At 39.7% G+C, this 26,870-nt stretch overlaps 1 protein-coding gene across 1 annotated transcript in view; it reads right to left on the bottom strand.

Moving 5' to 3' along the window:
• LOC104397411 (partitioning defective 3 homolog B-like) overlaps nt 1-26,870 on the bottom strand; it is a 142,740-nt gene that overhangs the window by 58,892 nt on the left and 56,978 nt on the right. The window contains exon 5 of the mRNA XM_010007371.1: nt 18,778-19,074. Coding sequence (XP_010005673.1) covers nt 18,778-19,074 — 297 coding nt within the window. The remainder of the gene's footprint in view (nt 1-18,777; nt 19,075-26,870) is intronic.

Raw genomic sequence — 26,870 nt, 5'->3', positions numbered from 1 at the left:
AAGTCTTTCCCTTTATACCTTTCATCTGAGGATGCCAACTTCCTTCAGTTTCCTCCACCCATTTATTGGCTTCCCATACAAGCACATCCCTGTCTCACTTGCTGCCCTAGCACAGAAACACCTCATCTGCTGTGCCTAGGTCAGAATCACTCCTTCCAGCACTCCTGGAAACCCATCTCCCTGAAGCATTTCACAAAGCAGCCTGGAGCAATGATGAGGCTGTAGGTGGCTTGGGAACATCCAACAGCTCTTCTTCCTTTCTGCACTGCTTCAAAAGGGTGTGTTCATGTCTAACAGACTAACAATGCATTAAACTTGCAGTGCTGGTAACCCCTCCCTGTTTTGAAGCACCGTCTTATTGCTCCCAAGTCTGCCCTGACCAAGCACCCCTCCTTTATTCTCTCCATCCTCTGGCTCCCTCAGCTTCCATTCATATTCTTGTCCTGCCTGTCCACAGCATTTCTTAGGCTTTTGTGTCTAAAATAACTCACTCATTTGCTCCCTGGCAGGCGGGGCAAAGGGACACTGATCATGCCCTATTCACCTCATCCTTCCTTCCTGCAGGAGGAACCTCTCTGGTCCCTCCAGCCAGGAGAACCTACTACTGGAAAATTATGTCTAGGCTCTCGCAGCTCAGGAGCACTTTTGGTGAAGTCAGCAGCCAAGTTTCTATCATGTGTGTGGGAAGTACTCTAAATTGTATAACTTAGTCAAATTGTCAATGTTCAAAGGGTGGCAAAAGGCACAGTCTGGTGTAAGACTAGACTGTGTTCCTTTCCTAAATATAAAGCCCCTGTTCCAGTGTATGGAAAGACTGCAGCTTCTTATTGAAAGAATCATATACTTGTTATTTTTAATTTTTACACAGACAAAACAATACTTGTTTTCTTCCTTTAGGCCACCCAAAACAGCTGTCATCAGGTGCCATATAATTCAATTTCAGCACACCTCCTACATAAGCATTTTCAACCCAAATGGTTGAAGGCTGTTTATTAACAGGTGGAAACAGTTTTCCAATGGAAGTCAGGCCAGCAACTCCCCTCACTCAACTGGTGCAGTCCAAGATTGTACGCTGCCTCCTCTCTGCCCTGCAGGACTGCATGCTCCCTGCTCCAGCAGCTGGCTGCAGGTTGCGAAAGGCAATATAAAGGTGACTTGCTTCTGGCATCCATGGAATGGGTGCTCCTTAACAACAATTGCAACACACAGCCTGGTAAGCACATAGTACTCCTGCATGTGTTCCAGATTAAGCTGTAGTCAGCTTAATGAGAGACTTAATTGATGACTGCTACTTCCTTTGCTTGTCCATTAAGATAAGTACAGCACATGGACATTTCAACCCATCAAAGATGAGAAAATGCATGAATTTTGGTTTTCTTAGAGCTGTTAATAAATCTGACACTGTCTGGCAGTTTTCTTCGTTTCCTACCATTTGACAGATACTGTGATCACAAGTTACAGAAGATGTTTTTTCTCTGAAATTATCACTCTGGTAATACAAGCCAGAAGGAAACTTCATCAAGATATTGAGAAGCTGGGTATAATTTTTATTTTTAAATTTATCTGGCTGGTTTGTGACTATCTCAATTTGACAAAAAAAAAATTTCATCCAGTACTATTAAAAATATACACACACATTACAAATTACTGTATTACAGCAAATAATCACACTATGGGGGTATGAGTTAAACTCAGTATTCCTCTCATATAATCAGCCTGGCTCTACTTAGACCCCTTTACTGTAAGAAATCCTGCAACTGTTTTCCTTCTCTTTCTCTCTCTAAAATTGACATTTGTATGGAATCAAGAAAAATCTTCCTTAATAATTTTTCATTACTAATGGCTTTTTTTGGTATGTGTATTTGGGAGGAGGGAAGGCAAAGGGCATGAAAAAGCTGCTTTAAGTGCTCTGCAAATGATCCTTCTGAATCTGGGCCTCATAAATCCTATCAAACGTTATATTTCATCAATAGGCTGGAAAAGCTTTTTTCTCTGCAATGATGAAGCCTAGTTTTAAAATTTATGGTTTCATTTTAGAAATGGACTATAAAAAGAGTCTGACTTAGCTGCCTATCAACTGCAGCTGACATTAGCAAGTTAGGTGTGGACTTTCAAAGCCTTATATGTAATTTTTATTTATTATATATGTACATGCATACATATAAAGATATATGAGGACATGTATATCACTGTGGGTTTGCGCATGCAGAAATACACAGCGGACTTTTTTTTTTTTAGTCTTAAAAAACCCATTTTCTTCCAATGCAAGAGGACTGGAGATATTCAGCAGATTAGATTGCAAAATGATAAAAGTGTCCAGACAAGGGCTGACTCAAAGATCTGCAACAACACAAGCAAATTGAATTTTGTTGCCCAAATGATTGAGATAAAGTAGTTTATTTTGTTCTCATTTGTGGGGTGGTAAATAGCAGAGGAACTTTCAGGGGGAGACAGGGAAGATTTCCAGGCTGTGGGGAAAAAAAAAGAGGAGGGCAGGAAAGGCCCAGAAAGCTGAAAGTCTGAGGCAAGTGACTACTACTTAGTTCCTCCTATGCTTACAAGCAGTCTCAAAGGTAACACTTCTATTAGAAGTAATGCTTGAAAAAGCAAACCACATTTAAAATAAAAACCAGATAAATAAAGTGACAGAGGCACAGCCAGAGTAAGTGAACCTCCACTCTGAATGTAGGGGAGCCTGCCTCTGTCCATCTACTACAGAAGAACTTAGTTTCCTAACTCAGACAATTAATGATGAATCTCATGAAAACAGCAAATCAGATCATGCTGTTGAGGCATTATATGAATGAAACAGCAAAGCAGTAAATCTAAATCTCACGTGGGATGGTTATTATTACATGTTGCCACCATTGCTTGTGAGTGTGGCTGTAAAATTGGTTTTGGTGGCAACACATGGAAAAAACCTGAAAGTCCTGTTCCTCATTATAAACTGAGGAGAAATCTCACCTTGGGGAACGTAGTCAAAGTTGACAAGTAAATACTACAGAAGGGGTGGAGGGGGACTGGTTAATAGCAAATGCATTCTGAGCCAAGGTCGAGAAAAATCTTTTTCCACTGCCCCTATTTTGTAACACAAACAAGATGAACAGATAAAAGAACATGTCATCAATGCTGAGGATGTGCATATACTGTGGTCTCAGATCACTCCTGAAATACTTCGTACTGGGAGGATATTTACCAAAGTTCCTGTCATCAGCTTACCAACTGTAGCTCCTCTAACTCACCTGCTGCAAGGGTCTCTTCTGACTATGGAAGGGAGCTGGCTCTGCTCACTGTGGTCAGCATTGGCATGTGCTAGGAAGGGATAATCACTCACGTGGCATTATCAAGCAGGGAGCAGGTAGGGAAAATACCACCCATCCGCATTCTGCAAATCAAAATGCTTTCTGCTTCTACTGCTAAGTTTCTACTGTAAGCATGCAAAATACATCATGCGTTCACCAATGTATGGAAATGAGAGGAGCTGAAACTGCCCATATTTCCACAGAAGGGTACTTGTATTAATTAAGGGTAACTTTATCAAACCTTGATCTACAGACAGCACATTCCTGGAAGTCTGTATTTTTTACTGGAAGGGGGCATATAGCATCATCACATCACATAAGCAGATGTGAACTAAATTATTTTTATTAAAAAAAAATAAATATCTCTGAATGTTTCAGATTAGTACAAGTTAACCTCATGAAATTTGGGACAAAAACCATACTGACATGATAGTGTTTTCAAATACAAACATACTCATCCCACAGCAGGCCAAGAATATTTTGGTATAGCAGTATATTTTTCCATTTTTTTCCTATATGCTTCTCCATTAAGTTCCAAAATAGTCAAGCAATTCAGCTTTCCCTTTAACACTTGGACTTCTTAAAACCTGAATTAACTATTATACACAAATATCTTTTGCCAATCTGCAAAGAGAAGCTCCTGGCACTGTTCAAATTCTTTTTTTCCTTAAAAAATATTTTTAAATCTGATTTTCTCTTCCCCTCAAAGGATGCTTTTTCAGTTTTGTTATTCCTTCTTCTTTCCTTGCCTCCTCTTTTCCCTGAGACTCATCTCCAGCTTTTTCTTTTTTTCATATTTTGCTTGAGCTCTTATGAAAACCTAACCTGTTTACAGAGAAAAACCCAGAGAGCTCAAGGGCTCACATTTCACCCCTCACGATCCTGTATCTGCAGTCATCAGTAACCAGAATTCATCATCATCAATGGATTTTCAGTGACATGAACTGTATTTGCTCAGACAATGGCCCCATAAATTGCCTTTGAAATCAGGGTGTGACCATTACTTGGGGATATGCTCAAGAGTCAGTAATTGTTGCTGGAGGACACGTTTGCTTCATGTTTTGAAGGCAGACCTGCAGAAAAGCAAGCTTTGAAGTTTATTTGGATAGTACTGTGCTCTCAGAAGGACACACCAATATTAACCTAAGCACATCACTTTTGCATTAGAGCACACCATTTGCTAGCTGGTTTGGAGTGCAGAGAGGAACAGGCAAACGCTGCCTCCAAAAGGTCAGGCAAACCCATGAGGGTACAGACCTTTCAAAATTCTGGAACTAAACAATGTAGGTTGGAGTGGCCTCACTCCAGCTTCTGCCAGGTATCTTCCTTACCTCCACACAGTTTTGAGATGGCCTTCAAATCTTTACAGACTGCTTCAGGAACACCTGCAGACACAACATCACTGCAAAGTCCCTGTCCCCAACCAGACTTTGCACAGTCATATAAAAAGACAGTCCTGCCCCACACACAGTAGAATGACAGAAATGAGGAAAGCAGATGGGGCAGTGGAAGGTAACATGGAAACAATACTGGTTTGCAGGATGCCTGACAGTGATAGTTGGTGTTTTATGAAGGATTTAAATGCAATATGCCTATATAGGCTGCAAAGCCAATTTCAGAGTCCTCACTGCTTTTTTAAAGTCACTACAGACACTATGCAATTGTTTTGATTTAAAAGAACTAACAACTTCATTGAACTACTGGACAAATATGACCAACTAGTTTTGGTGCTAAGTAACTGTAAAAAGTGAGAATGCAGCCTCCAAAATTACTACTTCCAGTATAGAATTAACATCCTTCCATTTCTCTAGCCCTGAAATTTATGAGCTTGTCAACTGAGTTAAAACATGGACCACAGCCTCTGTTCCTGGAGCAGAAGAGAGATGGATATGCTGTGTTCAGTTCAGTGCTGTATGCTTTTCCCACCTGGAGAGAGGAAAGCAAGCTGGCCCACCAAGATCTGGGAGAAGTAGAAGAGATCAAGTCCATCTGCTGTGCTTTCTGTAATGGCCAAGGTTTAAAACCCCATGCACCTGCATTATCATTGACTTAAGCACAGTGACCGTAAGATTTTTCCTTTCCTCATTTTTCCCCATTCAAGTTTATTCTCTATTAATGCAAAAAATCACCCTTTCCCACCACCCCCCCCCATTTAATTCACTGCTCCCCATGGGTTAGCCATTAAAATCGATTCATGAATACACTACATCTGCAGGCAAAAGTGGCAAAAGAGAAATCCCCTCCCCATCACGTCCCTCTCCAGGAGGGAGTCTGAGACACACTTGAACAAAGAACCTTCAGATTTTCTGGCATACAGCTTAGAAATCACAATGTGATTTCCTGTCTGCGTCTTTTACTTCATTACAAAAGATACGGTCCTTAAAATAGACAATTGCCTTTGACCAGTAATATTCTAGGCTCTAACTTTTAGCTTTGTTTTCCTGTAGCTTCCACACTGCAACAGGCAGTTTTCCACTCTCCAGTCCTGTTCCCCCAACTCCAGCTGCAGCAGTGAAGATACCTAAAGGATTCAGGCAGCTGGAGAAAATGCAAGGCCTTGGCTCTCTGGCCTCACCTGTGTTTTACTTCTTTCACTCCTGAACATACATCTGGATGCGACCAAGTAATGCTTACCAGAGAGATCAGCAGATAGTCTGCTATCTGTGTTGCCGTGCAGAATAAGGTCAGAAGAGCACTCTGCCAGTTTGTGTTTTGCTGTTTAATCCTGCACAGAATAGTTGTGAAAACAGCTATAGAGGACAACTCACTACAGTAACCAAATTCTTCAACCCCTAATCCTGACAAATTTTCCAACTTTGAGAGGAAAATGAAATAAAATCTGACATTACTATTGTTTAATTGTATATTCCAATGGCATAAATTTATGAGAATACAACCAAGGCCAGAAGGCAAAAATTTATTTTATGAAAATATATCATGTTTGAGGACAAAATGAATGCTATCAAAATGAAGTCTGAAGAAACATAGAGGTCAACTTTAAGCTATCTTCTGTGATGGTACAGCTGAGTCTCCCAGCCACCCTCACCAGGTGGCCACATTGGCCACCATCACAATAGCAGTCTGGAAACAAGTGCCCTACAGCCCTGCCTCAGCATCTCAGCTGGAGTACACTCTGAGGCAGCCGTTCTGTACTCACAGTTCAGAGATACTCCCAGTGCACTTAAGAATTCCTGAAATTTGTGAAGAGATTAAAGCCAAACTTCTGGTCCCATAAAGCTTAGGGAAAAGAAGAGAATGTTGGTTACTAGTTTTTAAATGTTAATAATCAATATTCACACTAAAATGTTATTGCACTAAAAACAACCCCTCCTAACACCAGCACATGGTATGAAAATCTGTATAAAAATAGTATTAAAACCCTCCTGATTTTTCTCCTAAGCAGTAGGTAGGTTCAGCTGCAGAGGATTCCAGCACTTAAATCCAATGTTTTGTTTCAGGGGGGATGTGCAACCATTCCAACTCTTACATACAACTGTGCAAACCAGTGTGTTAGTGATGCTTTTGCAAAGAGGGTTTGACAACAATAGAGAGTCCTCAGCCTGCTAAATAAGAAGCGACAACTCCATTTGAAAGCTGTCTCTGGATGTGTTTTATGTGCAGAAATTATCTGTGACAGTTCAGATCAAAATAGAGTTTTCATTTCATGTGGGAGGTAAATGGACGATAGAATAGGTTACTTTAAATGCTGTAGTCTACTCCAATTAATGTTTCAGAATTTTTTTCTGTATGGATTTCTTCATTATTCTATACTGTAAACTTTGGGGTAAAAAAAAAAGTAAAAATAATTTTGTCAACAGCATGATGCAAAGAACAGACCAAAACTTAATAAAAGTGGTTAACAAAAACAGTCACGCAGAAAAGTATGGCAAAAAAGCTTAAGCTACAGAAAGCTGGCTGTGAAACTAGTAAGTATAAAACAGAAAAAAGCTCCTTGCTTTATCTTGCTTTCAGGGAGAATCAGGCAGGGGAATCAGTTTCTATTTCCCATCTCTATCAGCAGAAATTTTGCCACTTAGTTTGATGGAAACAGGACTGGCACATCAGTCTTCTTTCTGAGTAGCAGATACAAATCCACATGCTATCATTTGCTTTTCAGATTGTACAAGATAAATTTACAATTTCTATCTTATGTAACTGTACCAATGACACAATTTGCACTTTAAAAAAATGTCAGAGCCAAGATATTGGTTTGGCCTCTGAAGCAAGGTTGCAGATTTCCATGTTTTCCAGAACATCATACCTGCTGATTCTTTCAAAGATATGCCCCATTAAGTACCAGGCATACCATGTTACTGGAAATAAGACAGGATCCAATACGAAACCATTAATGTTTTCATCTGTTCTTGTATCCTTTTATGTACTGTGGCAAGTGCTGCGATCTTGTCATACACAGTGACTACCACATGTTGCTACTTACAGCTACAGAAAAGAAGCATCCAGTACCAAATTTATGTGTTTATTTAAATTCAGATGTGAACTGTCACTTTTGCTCCCAATAAACACATGATCATGTTAGTTACTTGCAAATCAATCAGTTATTTCCTGACCATTTTAAGGAAATGTGTTTTTTTAGAGGTTTGGAGCCACTGCTGTTTTACCCAAGCACAATTGCTCTCATGAAGAACTGAAGGAAGCTGTGCTCATTCAGTGTCCATAGCTCCCTAACACTCTTTTTCAAAGGTGATGGGGAAACTGGTAGTTCATACATTGCTTTTTAGATGTAAGCGCTAGGTATTATTAGTAGAGAAAGTATAAACCCACGAGTCAGTGATCTCACCCCAAGCAAGGGCCTGTGAACCTTACATAATCTATTTTGCTTATGCCATACTTGAAACAATGCATATTTTGAATTTTTTTTCTGAGAAACAGCATTTTTCTTGGCATGATTTTTGTTTTCCACCCACTTGGAAGAGCAGGTGTCTTTGTGTATTATTTCTCAATCCTGGGAATAAAGAAAACATTTAGAAAACATGTTAAAATTGTTCTCCTAAAGTCAGGGGACATTAATTTAAGGTTCCATGGGCATTAGAGAAGAACAGACCTGCACTGTGAATGCACTGAGCTAGTAGAAACACTAGCTGAGACAAAGAATTCAGAAGATATGAGACCTCTGTATCTTTACAGGGCAAAGGCTGAACACTGGTTATCTTATTCCTTGGAGGCAGGTTTTAACACAAAAGAGAAATTAACGTCTATCTATGCACTAGAGTCTTGAAAAGAAAACAACAGAACAATGAAGCTGCTCAGACATCTGCTATATTTGCCATAGCTAATAGCAATGAGATAGCTGGCAAGAGTGCAGATTAAAGGCAAAAAGGTATGAAGGAATACCGTTAATCACTTCAGAACCCACACAAACATGTAAAAATATCCACACTTAGACTAACAAGTCTAAATTTTGGGAGGAATTTTTGACGACTTATCATATGTAGATTGATAATCTATTTTTTGCAGTGCTCAAAGAAAGATAATTAGACTTTTGCCTTTTCTGTTTGGGAGCCAGAACATACCAACAAGTGCAAGAGACTTTTCAAGCTCTGTAGCAAGGAGGTCAAAGCATCACCACTGATTCAGACAGTGGTATTTACAGAGAAACGAAAAAAAAGATCAATCCCTTCCCTTTGGCCCCTTTACTCTCCCCTCTTCAAAGCACCCACTGCTTAAACATTGCCACTGTATACAGAGGCACAAAATAATTGTCTACTATTTTGTTTTTGTTGTTTTTACCTTTTGTTTTTAAAATCAGGGACAGCAGATGTTAAAGGAAAAAAACAACACCTTATTCAGGTGAAGGACTGCAGACTGCTTGTAATTTGTGTACTAACAATCGATAACAATTAGGAGCAGGTTTATTGCTCCGATGCTGCTCCCCAACCATCCTCTACAACCTCACAGCCCTTTGTCATGTTATAGAAGTACCAGCTGATATGTAAAGCAGGGACTCCAGCCACAGAAGGCCTCCTCTGTCATTAACCAAGAGCACAGCAGAAGCAGTCCAGGTTCCCTGGTTAGCAGCACACTTACAGCATACAAGTGCTCAATTAAAGCAGCCCTTTCAGACAATTATTGAGCATTATGGTGACTCAGGAATAGAAAATAGTTGCCCTCTGAAACTCTCATCACAAGACAGACCACGTTTTGAATATGTTTTCATCCTTCTGAAGGTGTGTTGTTGATTCCTTTTCAATAGCCAGGCCATGCACAACATCTGCATTAGAAACATGTGCTATGCTTAAACTTACAGACCAGTCTCAAAATAATCGTTTTCCATGCATTTTATGTAAATACCATAATGATCATTTGCAGCTGATTCCCACTTACAAGGTAATAACCATATCCAGGACTAAGTAGGCATCAAAGTCGCAGGGCAGAAGAAATGCCCTAAGATACTACTATGTTGAAAAATTTTATTAAAGATTTAAATTTTAAGTGAATGAAGAAGTTAAACCATGAATATGGGTCAAAGACTGAACAAGAAAATGTTGTTTAAAATGTTTAAACATTAGTTGGCTCTTTTTCACTTCTTTTCACTGCTTCCAAGTGACTGGAGGGAAGGGGCTAACAACCTCCCAGACTACAGATTGAACAGAGAACTGTGACACTGCCAAACTGCCACACTGACCTACTGGTACAGAAGTAGGAAACCAGAGAGAAACAAGAAGGGGAAAAATAAATTAGGAGGAAAGGTATTGCTTTTCAAGTATGTTGTATTTCTTTCATTTTTGGTACTTTCTAGAAGTACTTCAAAATCACTCCTCTTGCATCTTATCTTGAGTTGTTTTTTTTTTGTTTTTCTCTATGTCAGCCTAATAGAATGAAAAAAAAATGGAAGTAGCTACCTGTTTTGCAAGGAACTGAAGAGTATAACCTCTTTCATGCGATCACTCTCCACTGCTTTCTAAAAATGGCCTCGAGACATCAAGGACAAGTTGGTGATAAAAAAAGATAACCAGTATAGTTACCTGAAGCAACGTGATTATCTCATGTCCCTCTGTCCTAACAAAAGACCTCATGTTCTCTCAAATGCTGGCTACAATGTAGTTTAAGACAAGTTATTTATTTCATTTTCTATGACAGTCTAGTATCACTTCCCACATAATAGTCACAATTCTCTTAAACCATCCCAAGATCAATATCAATCAACTGTTTATTTTGAGAATGTGTGAGAAACTGTGGGATGCCACTTGAAGACTCTCAGGACTCAGTTATTCACTGCTTAATGAGGAGGGGGGCTGGGGATTGATTCACCTGTAGCTCAGAGGAACCTGTTAGCAGAAGATCTCACTGACCCTGGATAACCTCAAACAGAAGTGAAGACACTGTGAAAACATTTCTCATGGTTCCAGTTAGTCTATGTCCATTTTCCCTGTCATATCTATGAGTTACTTCTCTACCTTTATTAGACAGATACCACTGCTGTCTTAACTGGAACTGCTCAGCATTTTTAAGCAGTGTAGTGATACCCCTTTTTTTCCTGCTCCTCCAAACTTGAACCCCTTTTCCATTACTAAGATTTTTGCAAAAGATTCTTTGTCTCCCATTAAACTTTTCCTATTTTTTAAAAGTAGTTTGACCAGAAGCCATAAATCTATCTCAACAAAGTGAAACTTCAGGACAAAGGTTGCTGTGAGTTTATGTCACCACCAGGACTCTGAGCATAAGGATGCTCACACATGAGCTGGTCTGTGCTCCTCAAGTCCAACCCCTTCCAACTCCAAAAAAAAGACAGGTTCTTAGTATGTACTAGTCTTAAAAGTCTAGCACAACAAAATCCCACACCCTCATCTACTGGTCAGTTTTACTAAAGATTATCTCTATGATGAAAGAAGTAATCCCTTTCTTCCATTTAACTAGTAGCAGCTAGAAAAAAAACTTAGGAGAGGAGTTTTTGAAAGCCATAATGTGAGCTCCCTGAGGTCAGCAATGTAGATTCATCTTACCGTGGGTTAGCACAATGAAGCTTGCACAGTGTCAAGTCACCAGGCCTTTTCTCTGTAACTACATGCATACCCAGAAGCTAGGAGATGATCAGGCAAAACAACTGTGTTGGGAAGCTAGGGGAAAACCCACAAACAGTTAACAAACAGACTGGGAACTGGGTTGGGAGAAAAGGAAAAGAAGAAAACCAAACAATTTCTTGGCAAAGGACTTGATGGACGGACAAGCCTCACAGCATAATGACCTGCTTGTTGTTTCTCTTCAATCAGGGAAATGGGATGAGGTTAATATTCATCATTTAACCAGAACTGCAGTACAGAATAAAGCTGACTGAAAACATAACATTTTTTTTGTTTGTTTGTTTTTAAACCTCCCCCCTCTTAACTAGTACAAATCTGCAAGGCTAATGATGGGGCCAAAGAGACTCATTCTAACATAACACAACCTGGAGCAAAGAAAAGATGAACATTTTGAAAACCCTGCAGTGTATGAAGTAGAGTGGACTTCTGGAGAGTAGTGAAAAGACAAAGCCACATCAGATTTCACCATGTCCCCTCACACTTTAATTAAAATAAGATTGAGCAATTTTATTTAAGATTACCAAATTCTCAGACGAAATGCATTTCTCTGTCTGTACTGCTACCAGTCAACCATTAACTAGGAAGAAGAAAACACAGTACACACAATGCTACATCCATCCATCCTGTCTTGTGTACCCAAGTAAGGTAGATTTTCCTTGCTCAAGGAAAATATTCTAGTTACATTGCTTACTAAATGGAAATACCACATGCTATTAGGGTTTGCACTTTAAGTATGGAAGTGACTGGCCTATAAACAAGATTTTAACAGCTTCTCTCTTGAAAAACTCTGACTGTTTAATTAATCTTCAGCCATTAACTGTTCATTTAAAATGCCACTTACGGAATCTTAATTTTGCACATTATCAGCTGGTTCACAAAAAGCTATCTATGAGTTGAAGTGTAATGATCTTCCTCTCTTTTTCTTGGAGCTTACCAAGCCTTATACTCAATTCTGGCTTCTTAATTAGCCATGCACACATATTAGCATTTAAAATTCAACGGTGTTTTGTTAAAAAAATGTGTAGAGAAAAGTTAATATATACACACATTATTCTGCTGCTGATTATAGGAGCATGTGTGAGCTTTTGGTCAAACAACATCCTGCATAAGACAGAATTTAATATCTCTTGTGCACAGTAGGAAACACACTATGGCAGGAACACATGCAAGGCCATATGATTTCATTCCAGCTGCATGGACGATCTCATTTTGTCTTTATTTGTACATTTAAGAGGCTGACAACACCCTCTGCATTCCACTCTTTATCCTCTGGCATGGTCTCATATGCTAATAACAAACCTGCTTTTTCTCCAGTGACCTATATTTTGCATTTGTATCCAAATGATTGAAAGAATGGGACATTACCAATAAATAGGCAGAATTAACATAAAATAATTCCATACAGTAATAGATCACATAAGAAAAGACAGGGCTGGAAGGAAAAAAAAACAACAAACAAAAATCACAACCTGAATGCATACAAATGCTTAACACAGCTGCCAAAACTCAGGCTCACCAGCATCTGCAACAGGATGGTCACAAGGGAGTTGTGGGAGTGCAGTATATAAAATTTTACACATCTGTCAATAAGTGAGGTGATCCAAATGCAAACCCTAGCAGGCAGGATGCAAGCAGGCAGATTTGTGACTATTCCTGACAGAATTTATTTCTGCCGAGGAATGCATGGCCTCGAACAAGCATGCACACATTACATGGCAGTGGCAGCTAAGCTCTGTTAAAATTTGACAACTTCCTTCTGTTTAGATGTGCTCTAAAATGCTGAGGGTCACCTGAGTTCCATAAAGTTTGAGTTTTCCATGGGAAGTGAACAATAGGGTTGGGGGTGCCAAAGGTGAAAAGATCTGGATAAGGGGTTCCTGGGAAATAGCACTTTGAACTCTATTTGTAAAGCTGTTTTCTTGAGTGGTAACAATAGATTTATTTTCTTCTGTATAAAAATAAAACCAAGATTCATTTAAACAAGTAACAGGAGGTCCAGATACTAAAAATTTTCCCTAGTTATCATAGTGAGTATGCAGTACCCCTTCATCCTTTCTAAGAAAATTGCAAATCAGGAGCAAAAAACACAGTACAAGTATAACTCTGGGGGCACAACTTACACTCTTCTGGAACTGATGGTCAAGGGGATCTCTGGATTGCCATGACCAGATCACCAGGAACCACTGAACCCTCATTTCTTCTTGCCAATGCCAGAATTTGACTGTTGTCAGAAAACTATCAACCAGAAAGGGCAGCAAGCTGTCAAACATTAAGTTTCTGGTTTTAACATTATTGGGATCAGTGACCAGATTGCAGCCAAGGGTTCAGAAGACCCTGTGGTATGTTTCAGAAAAAAATAAATTGCAGCGGTTAAGGAGTCAGAGGGCAGTCTTGGTATAGGGTAGTAGAAGACAAGGAGACAGTGTAGATTATTTCAGGACACCAAGGAGAAGAGGTTATGTGGTAAGAGAGAGCACATAACTTGATCATACTTGCCATGCTTTTAAAATAAAAATATTTCAATTCATGCCCATCATTCTATTCCCTATGTAACACAAGGTATAGTGGCAAAGTGTACGTAGGTATCACACAGCCTCATTAATTTTCTGCCTTGCCTCCACACTATTCATCTTAAAGAATAACCATTCCTGAATAAAGGACCATCCACTCCTAGAGCAGCAGGTTGCTTTTTTAGCTATTCAGTGATTAAAGGTGCTGTGGAGGCACACAGCAATGGCACAGTGAGCAATGTCAACTGTACTTTGTACTGAGAACAAGACAACTTCAGTTTCTGGCTGACTAAAAAATACAAGGCTAAGTTACATACTCGGGCAATCCTAACCTGCACTTTCTGAATACAGTCTTTTCTGTGTAGCTCTGGATTCCTGTGGCCTTGGATTGAGTAGGATGGGAGAGACCTACACTTGTCTAAAGGACAGGTATTTAGCTGGCTTTTCAGTAAAAATTCTCCTTTTGCTAAATTTCTAAACTTCAGACCCCTTTTACTCTCCTCTCAGGCTTACCCATGGCTTACATTTAACATTTGGTTTCTCAGAACATGCACAGCAATGCTTTTGCTTTGATACTTTCCAGGGAGATACAGACTACTCAATGTCTTGCTCCCTCTCTTATGACTCTGGCCATCTCTGAGAGCAAGATGCAAGGGGCAGATTATGGTCATGCAGAGACATGGGTTTCATTTCACCATTTTACAACTTTGCTGCTCGACTGAACATTCTGGAAGGGTGCAAGTTACCATAAGGCAGTTTTCACCCTGAGATAAGGAAGACCTGTTTTTCAATTAATTAATTAACACTGTAGAGTGTAAGACCTTGCACTTTGGGACCCAACATAGCATCTCCAAAAATGGAAAGCTTGATCAGACAGTACCTTTGGACTCTACTCCTATGCAATAAAACAGCCTTGGGGTTTTTATTAGTATGTTTTTAAATCTGCAACAAGATACAGCTCTGAATCTATTCTTGCTAAACAAAGGAAAACTGTATTCATTTTTGTCAGACCAGCACTTTGAAATTCCTCATGATAAGACACACAAATAAATGAAGAATTATACTTGGCAATGAGTTTGGCATCACACTTCAAATGTTTCATAGTTCTGGGCTGAGGAAATAAGTTGAGCAATGTCTCTAGAACCTTTCTGGAGATGTGCTCAGTGTGTTTGGATATACTTGACAGCACCACGTTCAAGGGAGAAAAAAAGAGGAAATTGCTTATTCGAAACGTGAGAAAGGGTTGCACCATGTGACATGCTTGACATTTAAGTGATAATAGTGTTGTGCATATGCTCTTTTGGCTTTGGACTGACATCTAGGCTCTGCCATCGTGCAACTTAGCACTGTCATGGTACGACCCTGATGACTAAACTCAGAGAGATGTGACTTGCCACTTGTTTCAGGAACATATGGGCCACAGATCACCCAGCCTCTGCTGCAGGCTGGGGAAATACAGTGTCTCAGGCAAAGAACCTGCAAGTTCCCCAGCTGCACATGGTGGCTGTGCAGGCTGCACCATCCTTTGGGATGCCATTTGCATTACAGAAAATTGTGGCTAATTAGAAATAAACAGAAAAATGCTTGATTTACAAAGAAATGTGTGATTTTGCCAGCTAGGTTTTTTTCACTCTTTTTAACTTAACATTCACAGACTACACTGATCATGCTAATGCTTTTGCTATACTCATTAATAAGGACAATTTACATTTATATAGCACCTCTCTTAGTTAAAAATCCCAAAGCTTTCAGCAAAATATACACAAAAAATTACATCTATTTCACTGAAATAATCATTGTCGGAATGAAAAATCAACAACTGTGAAGCAGTGCAGAAGAGCGTTACACAACATTTGCAAATAAGACAGAACAAAGCCCCCCAAAACCCAAAGCAAAACAACCTCTGAAATGCCAGATGCAAGTGTAGGTTAAGGGGATGATAGTATGCAAACAGCAATATGAAGCAGGTCTGTGCGTGCCTTGAGGACCTGTGCTTGGAGGCACATAATGATTAAAGCAACAGTCTTCATACATGTATAGCTATTGCTTTTCTGCATACCGAGAGAGACTGCCAGTTTAAGCTGGGAATATACTGAGAAGAATGAACTGGCAACACTCAATGGATTCTCAAGAGGAGAAAGGGGATGGTGAGTGAAAGCATGTGAATTGTAAATAGCATTTAGCTGACCACTAAGCTTATTTATTTACAAATGGCCTTCATGTTTTACAAGGCATTAATTATGTTAATACATTCTTTTGTAAAAATATAATAGAAATTACCTTCTTGTTTCAAATGTTGAGTTCTAATTCTCTATCATAATGCCACATAACAGGAATTCACAGACCAAAATGAAATAATCTATTCTCTCTGTGTTCAAACCTTGCTTCTACCCCAAAGCCCATTTACTTTAGTCACTGATCAAGTCTGCACATACTACATTACAAGTTGAGAGTCAGAGGTGGAAGAAAAAGCCATCCATCTAAAGTAAAAATAATAGCAAAACTTTGAGAGAGAGCATGCATGCGTTAGCAAGACCAAAGCATGAGCTATTACATGACAAATGTGTTGATAAATGTTCAGCCCTACAAACACAAAATAACACTGGTTTGGCTAATAAGCATCCATTATAGCCCTTTCCCATCATTTTGAGACAGACAAGGTAGTTTTCATACTTGACCCTTGAAAGCAGATTTGTTTTTGTAATTAACATATTATCCAGGGATTTTTATTTTCACATCTTTCTCCTTTCAGTGCTCTCCCTCTAGCACAGAAACATTTCCTTGCCTGAAGTTGCCACTATATTCAACAACTGATGGCTGAGACCTCATGACCCACTGCATAAATTCACAAAAAAGTATTAATGTTTGGCACATTTCTGCTGGCAAATAGTAACAATATTTTTATCTCTGAGACAAAGGAAAGAAAGATTTTTAAAAAGAACAAAGGCAACCTAACAAGAATCCCACATTTCCTATTTTTTCCTAATCTAGTTAAACAGCCTCTACAAGCCTGAGAAATTCAACAAAGCAAAGATGCTGTGGACTGTGTGTCTTTCATTACAGAATCAACACAGACAAAACAGCCTCTCAGTGTGACTTCTGATCACAGATTCAGAAATAAGGTTAACTTTTCTTCTCTCTTAGATGTCCTGGTTTTAGTTTGTCCCTGAGTTATCATACTGCTATGCAATCACAGCTAGATCTATACTAAAATCCAGGATCCTAACACCGAATCCAAAACTGGCTGGGACTTCAGTCTCGCCCATGTAGCAAGTCAAGAGTCCCTTCAGTGTAGTTACAACCACGATACAAACAATCAAATAAAAGAGGCCCAAGGGAAAGCTCTGAGCTTCTGTTGTTGCTCTTGAGAAGAAACAGTAAAGAATTAATAACCATGTATAGATCTCACTTCAGACCTGATTACATTTTTAAAATGCAAAGCTAGGAAGTCCTGTTAAAATATAAATATTTGAAGTAACTTTTGTGATGACATCTTACACCAGTTGAGTTACATCAATATTCATATTTGAAAAATGCATGAATCTGAATTTAGCCTCCCTTCACTGGGAATTCACAGATGTTGGTTTACTGAGTTAGTATGAACTCAGTTTCTGATCTCTCCGCTAATACAAACATTCATGCAATTTCAGTGACAATCTCCTCAAGACTTCTGTAGTAAAGCAAAACCTGCTAGATGGCAAAAAGCTGCAATCACTACCTCTTATTTCACCCTCTTCACCCTTATGCAGTAAGGGCAGACAATAATATGGAAGAAAAAAATAAGCTGTGTCATTATGTTTGGAAAGATCTTCACCATCCGTATTCAGGTGAAAAGGAGAGCCTATTCCCTGCTACAAACTTCAGTTTATGTCAGAAGTGGTTTATTACTATTTATAACAATGACTCAGTAGATGTTTTTAAAGTAGTATGATGCCACAAACTGAAAACACTCCTATATGTGTGCTCACATATTTCTCCAAAATTAACAAGTGTGGTATCACATAGCACAGATTGAGGCTACAGGGAGACACTACAGATTGTAAAACGAGCTCAAAGTGTGAACAATTCCTCAAGTCCCTCATGCTTACTCTGTCAGCTTTTCTTTTCACACAGACCTGCATATCTGGACTACACATTCATACATTGGTCTGAAAAGCCCATCACAGATATATTAACACCATGATAGTAATGAAGTCTTACATTCTTTTAGCCCCCAAATCCAGAAGCAATCAGTTTTAAAAACATTGTAATGGTGGGTACATCATCAACTGAAAATAATTTCTGTTTTCTTTTTAACCCAGGGAAAAACTTGACCATCTTTCTTTAATGCTATCAACCTGGAAGCTTGACAGTAAGGATTAAAAATTGCTCTTTCCTTCCCACTCAGTTATTGGAAAGGCTGTGAAAGGCAATCAGTCTTGTGAAGCTACACTTCACAGTCTGCATAAAAATGCCATGATTCCCAGTCCTCTACCCAACCTAATTGAAAGTGTGTAATATCACACAGCTGGGGAAAACTAAACCATAAACATATGCAATATATCATGCTATCATACAAAACCTGTTACTAATAGGCACTTGATGATCAGCAGGATCGAAAGGGATCTGAAAAAAAAGAGATTATTTTTGCTGCGGATAAGAACTTTTCCCAATTGAAAGAGGGAAAAACACTCTTAGCAGTGCAGGAATTGGACTGGAGTCAGTTAATTCATTCTGTTTGTGAAATATGGACTTTTCTGTAATGATTTCCATTTGACTGCTGACTTGCTCAGATGCTTTAGGGGTACTGCTGCAGCAAATTATGGTTGTGGTTAAGAGGAAATACATGGCTTTCTAGTCAGTAAATACAGGAGTCTGGAGCATGTGAACAACCAGCTCCCTCCCCACCAAACTATCATTGTTTGTAATGCCAGGTGGCAATATTACCTGTCACCAGGAGTCTGTTGGTAGTGCTGCTTGTTTATTTTTGCATACAGTCCTTCCAAGTGCTCCCTCTCCATGGGTCCTGAAGGCGAATCACGTGGATATATAAAAGTTTCTGCTACTGCTGGCGATGATGGTCTGTAGATGCTTGCTCCTGGATAAGCCTCTCGGAAATGGTTTACTCTGGCATAATTTGGATCCACCTCATCATCATCAATGTCAGGTCCTCCAGGACCAGCAGAATAATCACTCAGGCCTCTCAGTTGCTTTTGTCTTAACTCCTGATGTTTGGCACCAATCCTAACGATGAAAAAGAAAGAAAAAATACAGAGTTGGATCTGCTTCAGCAGCAAACACAGACACTGATTCATCACACAAATTTGGAGATCCAACCCTGAACCCAACTGTTTAGATCTTCCAGAACACTGTGAAACTGGTGCCAGATAAAACAAAATGATGTCTGCAGCCCTTTTGTTCTTTATCTCTGGCAATCATCTTTGTAACCAAGGTTGGCCTTCATTTTGATGAAAAAAATTGATGTTGAATATAGCATGGCTGTTTACAAGTGTGTGTGTGTGAGTGTGTGTACACATGAACAGTTTTGTTTCTACACCTACTTTACAGTTACTATACCTAACCCAATCATGAAACTTTTAATCTAAATTAGCCAGTAAAACTGTTACTGCCCCTTGGTCACTTGACCCACCTAGATTCTCCTAAATACATTAATTTGTGAAAAGTGGATTAAATGTGAACATAAATGGAGAGATGGCACAGTTGTCTCAAATCAAAGCACCACAGTTAATTTACTGAAGATTTAATTTTTTAAAAAAATTTATTTAGGCTACATAAATGTGCAAATCATGCCTTATTATATATGGGATAGGGACAAAGAAAAACAGCAAAGAAATTAATAGTAACCTGACAGAGATGAATTGGTACATGTAAGTGAATTAAAGACTATTACTGGCAGTACTCCACTATGATGAAGCCTTAAGTGGTATTACAAAATGCTGCTGCTAATCAGGGCCATTGTGTAATCTCTTTGGAATAGTAAAACATATTCAGGTAAATTTCAAACTCAGCTGATATTCAATGATTCAACATTCATGCTGAAGGAAAAAAAACCCTATAGCAAGGCTCTGTAAGCATGTAACTTCTGTGAATTGCTTGGCTACTCTTCAACAAAGCATAATTAAATGCAGTGAGATGGATCTGACAGAATGCTGACCACAGTATGTAATAAATAGCATTTACAGAAAATAATGGAGCACAAAGGAAAAACTAAAGAAGGGAAGACAGATGCAGTGTCTGACAGAAAAAGTCAACATTTGCTGTTGACTGTATCTCAAGTACAACAGTAGCGTAGAAAGAATGGTATAGCTTGTACCATAGAAGATAAATAAAAAAGGTCTAGCAGACTTAGTTAACCCAATAAAGCATAATGGCCTCAGGACTTTAAAAGGCATGGAGAAAATGGCTCCCTAAAGAAATAGATGAGTGTATCTGGAGCTTCAAGTCTGACAGAGAGAAGCTGTTAAGAGCTAAATGGGATTCATACCTTTTATTTTGCATCATTAGAATTGTATAATCAAAATAAATGCTAATAATTTTCAAATAACCTGTAGCTAAAAAAGATCACACAAAATTCTAATGAGAACAGCATGCCTTTCTACATATATACGTGAGTACATGAATGTGTATCATATATGCTTTCCAGTTACACCTCTCCATTGATTGTGCAAGGACACATCTAGAGGTGATGCTAGTTTTAACACTTAAAATGTAGTCATACTTTACAGTGGGATGAGCCTGCATATGATACAATCCTTGACAGTCAGGAGGGGTGCCCACTATCCACCCTGTCCTCCCTCAGTGAAGCAGATGACCTTTCTCCTCTTGAGTACTCAAGTACTCTATGTACAGTTTTGGGTGCCTCAGTGTAAGGACATTAAACTACTAGAGTGTGTGCAGAGGAAGGTGACCAAGATGGTGAAAGGCCTCGGGGGCAAGACTTATAAGGAGCAACTGGGGTCACTTGTTTTCTTGAACTTGGAGAAGGCAAAGGAATTACCTCATTGTAGCCTACAACTTCCTCACAGGAGAGGACAGCGGAGTGGGAGGTGCCAATCTCCTCTCTGTGATAGAACACAAGTAGATGGCCTGAAGCTGTGTCAGGGGACATTCAGATTGGACATTAGGAAAAAGTTAAGTCACTGGAACAGGCTTCCCATGGAAGTGTTTATTGCACCAAGCCTGCCAGAGTCCAGGGAGCATCTGGATGAGGCTCTTAATCATATGACTTAGTTTTAGGTAGTAATTTTACTGCAAATTGCAGTGACATAGCTGGCTGATGGTTTCTTGGGACAAAGAGAATTAAATGGCATTTGCAGAAGAATGGGACATTGTCCTGGTTTGAGCCAGGATGTAAAAAGAAAAAGAAAAACTTATTATTTGTTAAACTACTGGTCACATTGGCATAGACCTTGGTAAAAGTCATGCTTCTATTCATAAAGCAATGAGCAATGGCATGAGGAGAAAGTCAAAACTGAGGACCTGTATATGAAAACAGAAACTAAAAAGCAGTGGTCAGCTTGCACTTCTATTTAAATCACAAAGCACTGCTAGCAAATGAGTAATAATTAGAGAGCAGCTGAAAGTGTGGAAAGCCTTTATCCTCCAAGGGTTTGTAAATACAGATAAAAGAGTGATTATGCATCAGGGAGTGGTGGGGAGAGCCAATCTGTCTGTGTCTGTACATAAAGGAATTTGGGGCTAAGTTATCACTTGGTCCACTCACGTAAAAATCAAGGTAGCTCATCACCCAGGAGCGCTCATCGCACTGCAAGAATGGGGATGGATTTCCATTGCAAATATGGCCTCAGACATCAATGAAGTGGGGAGGGAGGTCTACGCTGCTGATTTCCATCTTTTATACATATGGGAACTTCAAGAGAAACCCTCTTGCTGAAGGATGAACATTTTACCTGTCCCACATGGGATTATGTCAGAAATGTAAAAACGAAGACACTATCTTCGTTTAAAATAAATAAATTACACAAGTAACTGTTAGCTCCAGCACCCAGTAGCTGTCAGCTTGGTAGCAGCCCTTGCCTCTGGTTATTCTCCTTTTTTTTCTGCTAAAATGCATGAAGCACTTTGAGACTGTTGCTGTCTTTCAGATTAACTCTGAAAAAGCATCCAATGTTCTTAAAAGATGGGAAAATGTGGAGGGCTTCACCCTCAATTAGTGACCAAAAAGCCTAAACAAAGACTTCAGTGCAGGAATATAATACAAGTACAATATAATATAGTACAAGTTTCACAGCACACACAGGTCTGTGTGGGACAATACTGGAAGAAAAATGGGAGGACACTGCATTTCAAGGAATGATTTTATCACATGCCAGCGCAGACAGCACAGCACACAGTTCCACAAAGAGTCGGAGTAGTTTCTCAGAAAATGATGAGCCATAATGTTCTTTGGACAAATACATCAACTGTCCCTTAGGTTTGTAAGACCTGTTTGAAAGCAAGAGTAGTGCAGCACAGCAGCATCATATGAATCTTGCTTTCATGTTTAACAGAGAGTAATTTGTCCTACTATCGATACTGGTATATTCTGCACAACAAAAGCTGGAATTAGGTCACCATAATTTTCTTTTGTTCCTGTGAATAAGCCTAGCTTCTTCAACTTCTCCTCCTGAATGCAATTTTCAATCACTGCAACTATTGTAAGTTGAAACTGCTAAAGAACAATGATTTCTGTTCCGTATTATACAGACCAGTTAATACCAGGTTACGTGAAACTCTTCATGATCAATGTTTCCTCTTTTCAATATGGCTATTATAATTGCATTAATATTTCTTGTTTCCTTTTTGCTCTTCCACACAAAATCTCTAAAATCTGTTCAGTAATCTCTTCTTCATTTAAATCCAAATGTTCAAATACAGGGAAACAATCAGATGTTTGTTTTTTCTTTCCTTCTGCTTACCTGTCTTCCATGCCTTCCCTTATGTTTTTCACCTTTGAAGTTTCTTAAATTTTTTTGTTTGTTTGTTTTAAATATACTCGTATTTCAGCATCATGTTTTCACCATTTTAAAGCAATCTTTTCCACAGCACATGACATTTGGTGCCCAGTTCTTTACAGATATACAAAAAATGAATGTGCTCCTATATCCCTCTGCCAGCCCTTGTAAGCAGGCTACTTCTGCTATATCCCACTCTAGTTGTTTATAATTTCTGCAGCCTCCTACATTTCTCCCTATCTGAAATAGCATTATCTTTACTCCTCAGCATCATTAAAAAAAAATTTCCAAATCAGCACAAGTATAACAGTAACCAGTTTACAGTTGCTATGAAAAAATCATTACTACAAGAGAGCCCGAAACTCACAGAGCAGGATGGGTCTGGTTAAACAACTGGTGCAAATTTGTGACAAATGATAAAATGTCACTCAGCACCACGATGCTGGCAGTGAAACCAGAGATGAGGAGAGGCACAGGTCACCATCTGAACAATTTAGTGTAGCACTGAAGTTTCTACAAACTTCCTGATGAGGGAAAGGGAATAGAAAAACTCACACAGAGCAACAGGAAGTCAGATATATTTCCTTTTGGGTATCCCATATCAATCCTGCTTGTTCTCTTCCTCCACCTGAACACCATGCTCTCCAATTAAATCACTGCAAGACAACTACATCAACTTCCTTTAGCTGTGTTTCTGCAAAAACACAACCTTTGCACACGAACAGCCAGAGGACAAGCAACAGCAGTACTTTACCAAGCAATACCCTTTTTTTCTTTCTCCTGTGACTGATGTTTTTGCTCAATTGCATCCAAACAGGTATCCTGTGGCTTTCGAGGCCCACTAGCTATCACTAGAAGCTTTCACTACAACAAACAATTTTGCCAAGAAAAAAGAATAATAATAAACATCACAGCATCCTTGTAGAAAAGTTGATCAGGTATGGGTTTGGTGATCAGGAAGTGAGGTGGATTAGGAACTGGTTGAAAGGAAGGAGTCAGAGAGTTGTAGTCAATGGGGCAGAATCTGGTTGGAGGTGTGTGACTAGTGGAGTCCCACAGGGGTCGGTACTGGGACCGGTGTTGTTCAACATCTTCATCAATGACCTGGATGAGGGTATAGAATGTACCCTCAGCAAGTTTGCTGATGACACTAAGCTGGGAGGAGTGGCTGACACACCAGAAGGCTGTGCTGCCATTCAGAGAGACTTAGATAGGTTGGAGAATTGGGCGGGGAGAAACATGATGAAATTCAACAAGGGGAAGTGCAGAGTTTTACATTTGGGGAAGAACAACACCATGTCCCAGTACAGGTTGGGGGCTGAACTGCTGGAGAGTAGTGTAGGTGAAAGAGACCTGGGGGTCCTGGTAGACAGGAGGATGACCATGAGCCAGCAATGTGCCCTTGTGGCCAAGAAGGCCAATGGCATCCTGGGGTGCATTAGAAACGGTGTGGTTAGTAGGTCAAGAGAGGTTCTCCTCCCCCTCTATTCTGCATTGGTGAGGCCACATCTGGAGTATTGTGTCCAGTTCTGGGCCCCTCAGTTCAAAAAGGACAGGGAACTGCTCGAAAGAGTCCAGCGCAGAGCTACGAAGATGATTAGGGGAGTGGAACATCTCCCTTATGAGGAAAGGCTGAGGGAGCTGGGTCTCTTTAGCTTGGAGAAAAGGAGACTGAGGGGTGACCTCATCAATGTTTACAAATATGTAAGGGGTGAGTGTCAGGGGGACGGAGTTAGGCTTTTCTCAGTGATGACCAGTGATAGGACAAGGGGTAATGGGTGTAAATTGGAGCATAGGAAGTTCAAGGTGAATATCTGAAAAAAATTTTTTACTGTGAGAGTGACAGAGCACTGGAACAGACTGCCCAGGGAGGTTGTGGAGTCTCCTTCACTGGAGACATTCAAAACCCACCTGGATGAGTTCCTGTGTGATGTACTCTAGGTGACCCTGCTCTGGCAGGGGGGTTGGACCAGATGATCTCTCGAGGTCCCTTCCAGCCCCTAAGATTCTATGATTCTATGATTCTATGATAAAAAAATATATATTTATAGCCTTGACTGAACTGTAGGTATCTTTGCCAAAACATGTTGCATCCTATTTGTAGAGGTCAAATGAAGATGGGATCCTATATATCTAATGTATATATCTATATATATCCTATATGGATATATCCTATATATCTAATGTACTTCTGGAAGTGGGATGTGGTATTTTGACAACACTTCTCTACACCTCACATACTGTTCAGTAGTACAGCCCCAGAGCTATAAATCAAGGAAACACTCTCATTTATCCTTCAAACAATTTCCCTACCTGACATAATCACACAAATCATATACGGTGATTTCTCATGTACTATTATATGAAAAGATGTATAATCCTAGTGTGCAGCAGCCATAAAAGGGTTAATAGCCCAAACAGCTCCTTCCAGCTGCAGCTCAGACGCAGGATTGAGTTACTGTGGCTTAACAAGTTATTGTGTTTCTGCTGAGCTACTGTCAATGACCACATATGTATTTGCCGCCTGCAACAAACACTGTAAAATGCTTTAGCCTGACATCAGTGACAGAGACACTGACAGGGAAAAGTTAGCTTAAAAGATTGCAGTGCACGCAGAGTGAGGCAACTGCAGGCAGGGATATGGACCACCTCAAGAAAACTCCAGAAGAGCTGACCAGAAGTGACTTTTGGAGCAGGCCCAGAAATGCTTTTGGGAACCAAATGAGAGGTCTAGGAAAAGCCATAAATGATATTCCTCATCTCTTGGCCCACTGAGCAGAAGCTGGGAGGTGGCTGTTTTGTAAGTAGGGAACAAGGAAATGCTTAGGTTTCTAAAACTGGTGCTCTGAGCCTCTGTGAAAAGTAAAACACAGGACTTAATGTCACCAGAACAGTAGCCCGAAGAAGGCTAGGGTCATTAAAAGCTGTGGAACCTAAAGACTGCCTTCAACAGGGAACAAAGAGCAAGACACTTGATGCAGCCAAGCCTTTACTTCTGGACACCCAATGTCAACCATTGCTCAAAAGAAGATTTGCAAACAGTAAGCCACAGTCTATCAAGCTGTCACCTTGGATGAGGGCAAAACTTGAAGCAGCATGTCCTCCTGGCTCTGCCACCTTCAAGTGAGGGACAGGGCACCTACTGTTCAACAGGAGACATGAAAAGCAACTCAGTGGCACCAACAGCTACTAGATCTGGCCAGTGTGTAAAAACTGAAGGTAGGAAGGAAGCTCATCCCTGGAGACACCTTGGGCTCTCTCAACTTGGAGAGCTGCAAGGCTGCACTTCACATCAGAATGCTTTTAGATGGGGAAAACAGACCAAAATAAGCCCAAAAAGAAAAAGCACCACCTTTCCTGAGGTGTTTGAATTCCTCCTTGCACTCCCCCATGAACTCTGAGTCATCCTGTTTCTTCTGACTTTCCAGGAAAAGTGTAAAAGTGATGCAATATTTTTGCACACTGTGCACTTAGTACTGAGCAGAGCACAACGAATGACATGTTTTGAGCCACAAGTACCTATCTAAGCAGTCAAACACAGGACAGAAAATACAGCTGCTGGCCAAAACAGCATATTTCACAAAGGGACCTTGTTTTATACTTCAGATGAATACAACAACATTTCTTATATAGTGGATTAACAGTAATAGACTTTGTGGAAGCACAAACAAATTATATGAATGAGCAAGGTGTTGGCTTAGTCAGTGGAAGATGTTCCCTGGGGGTGAAGGACAAAGAAAAAACATGTAACAGAAACAGGACCATTGGTCTTTCAGGATAATTTCTATTCTGTTTGCAGTAAGAGAAGCAGAATAAGAGCAAGTAAGCAAATGTGCATACAATCAGTTTGAGGTCTGAAAGGGGATCTGATCCTTTAAATCTTCTGAGATGCTACACATTCTTCTGTTCATTTGGTTGTTCCTTGTGAAAGGCAGAATAAAAGCTGCTGCATTGCTTTTTTCGCCACTCATGTGACTCCCTGAGATCTACATACTGCAATGATTACACAATTTACATCTGATTTAGTATCTTAATATTTCAACTGTGATTTTACATAACATTCCT

Source organism: Chaetura pelagica, unplaced genomic scaffold, assembly GCF_000747805.2.
Source record: "Chaetura pelagica isolate M959 unplaced genomic scaffold, ChaPel_1.0 scaffold21, whole genome shotgun sequence".
In the NCBI taxonomy this organism is placed as follows: domain Eukaryota; kingdom Metazoa; phylum Chordata; class Aves; order Apodiformes; family Apodidae; genus Chaetura; species Chaetura pelagica.
The sequence above is the reverse complement of the archived record's forward strand: the minus strand, read 5'-3'. Positions and strand labels throughout refer to the sequence as shown.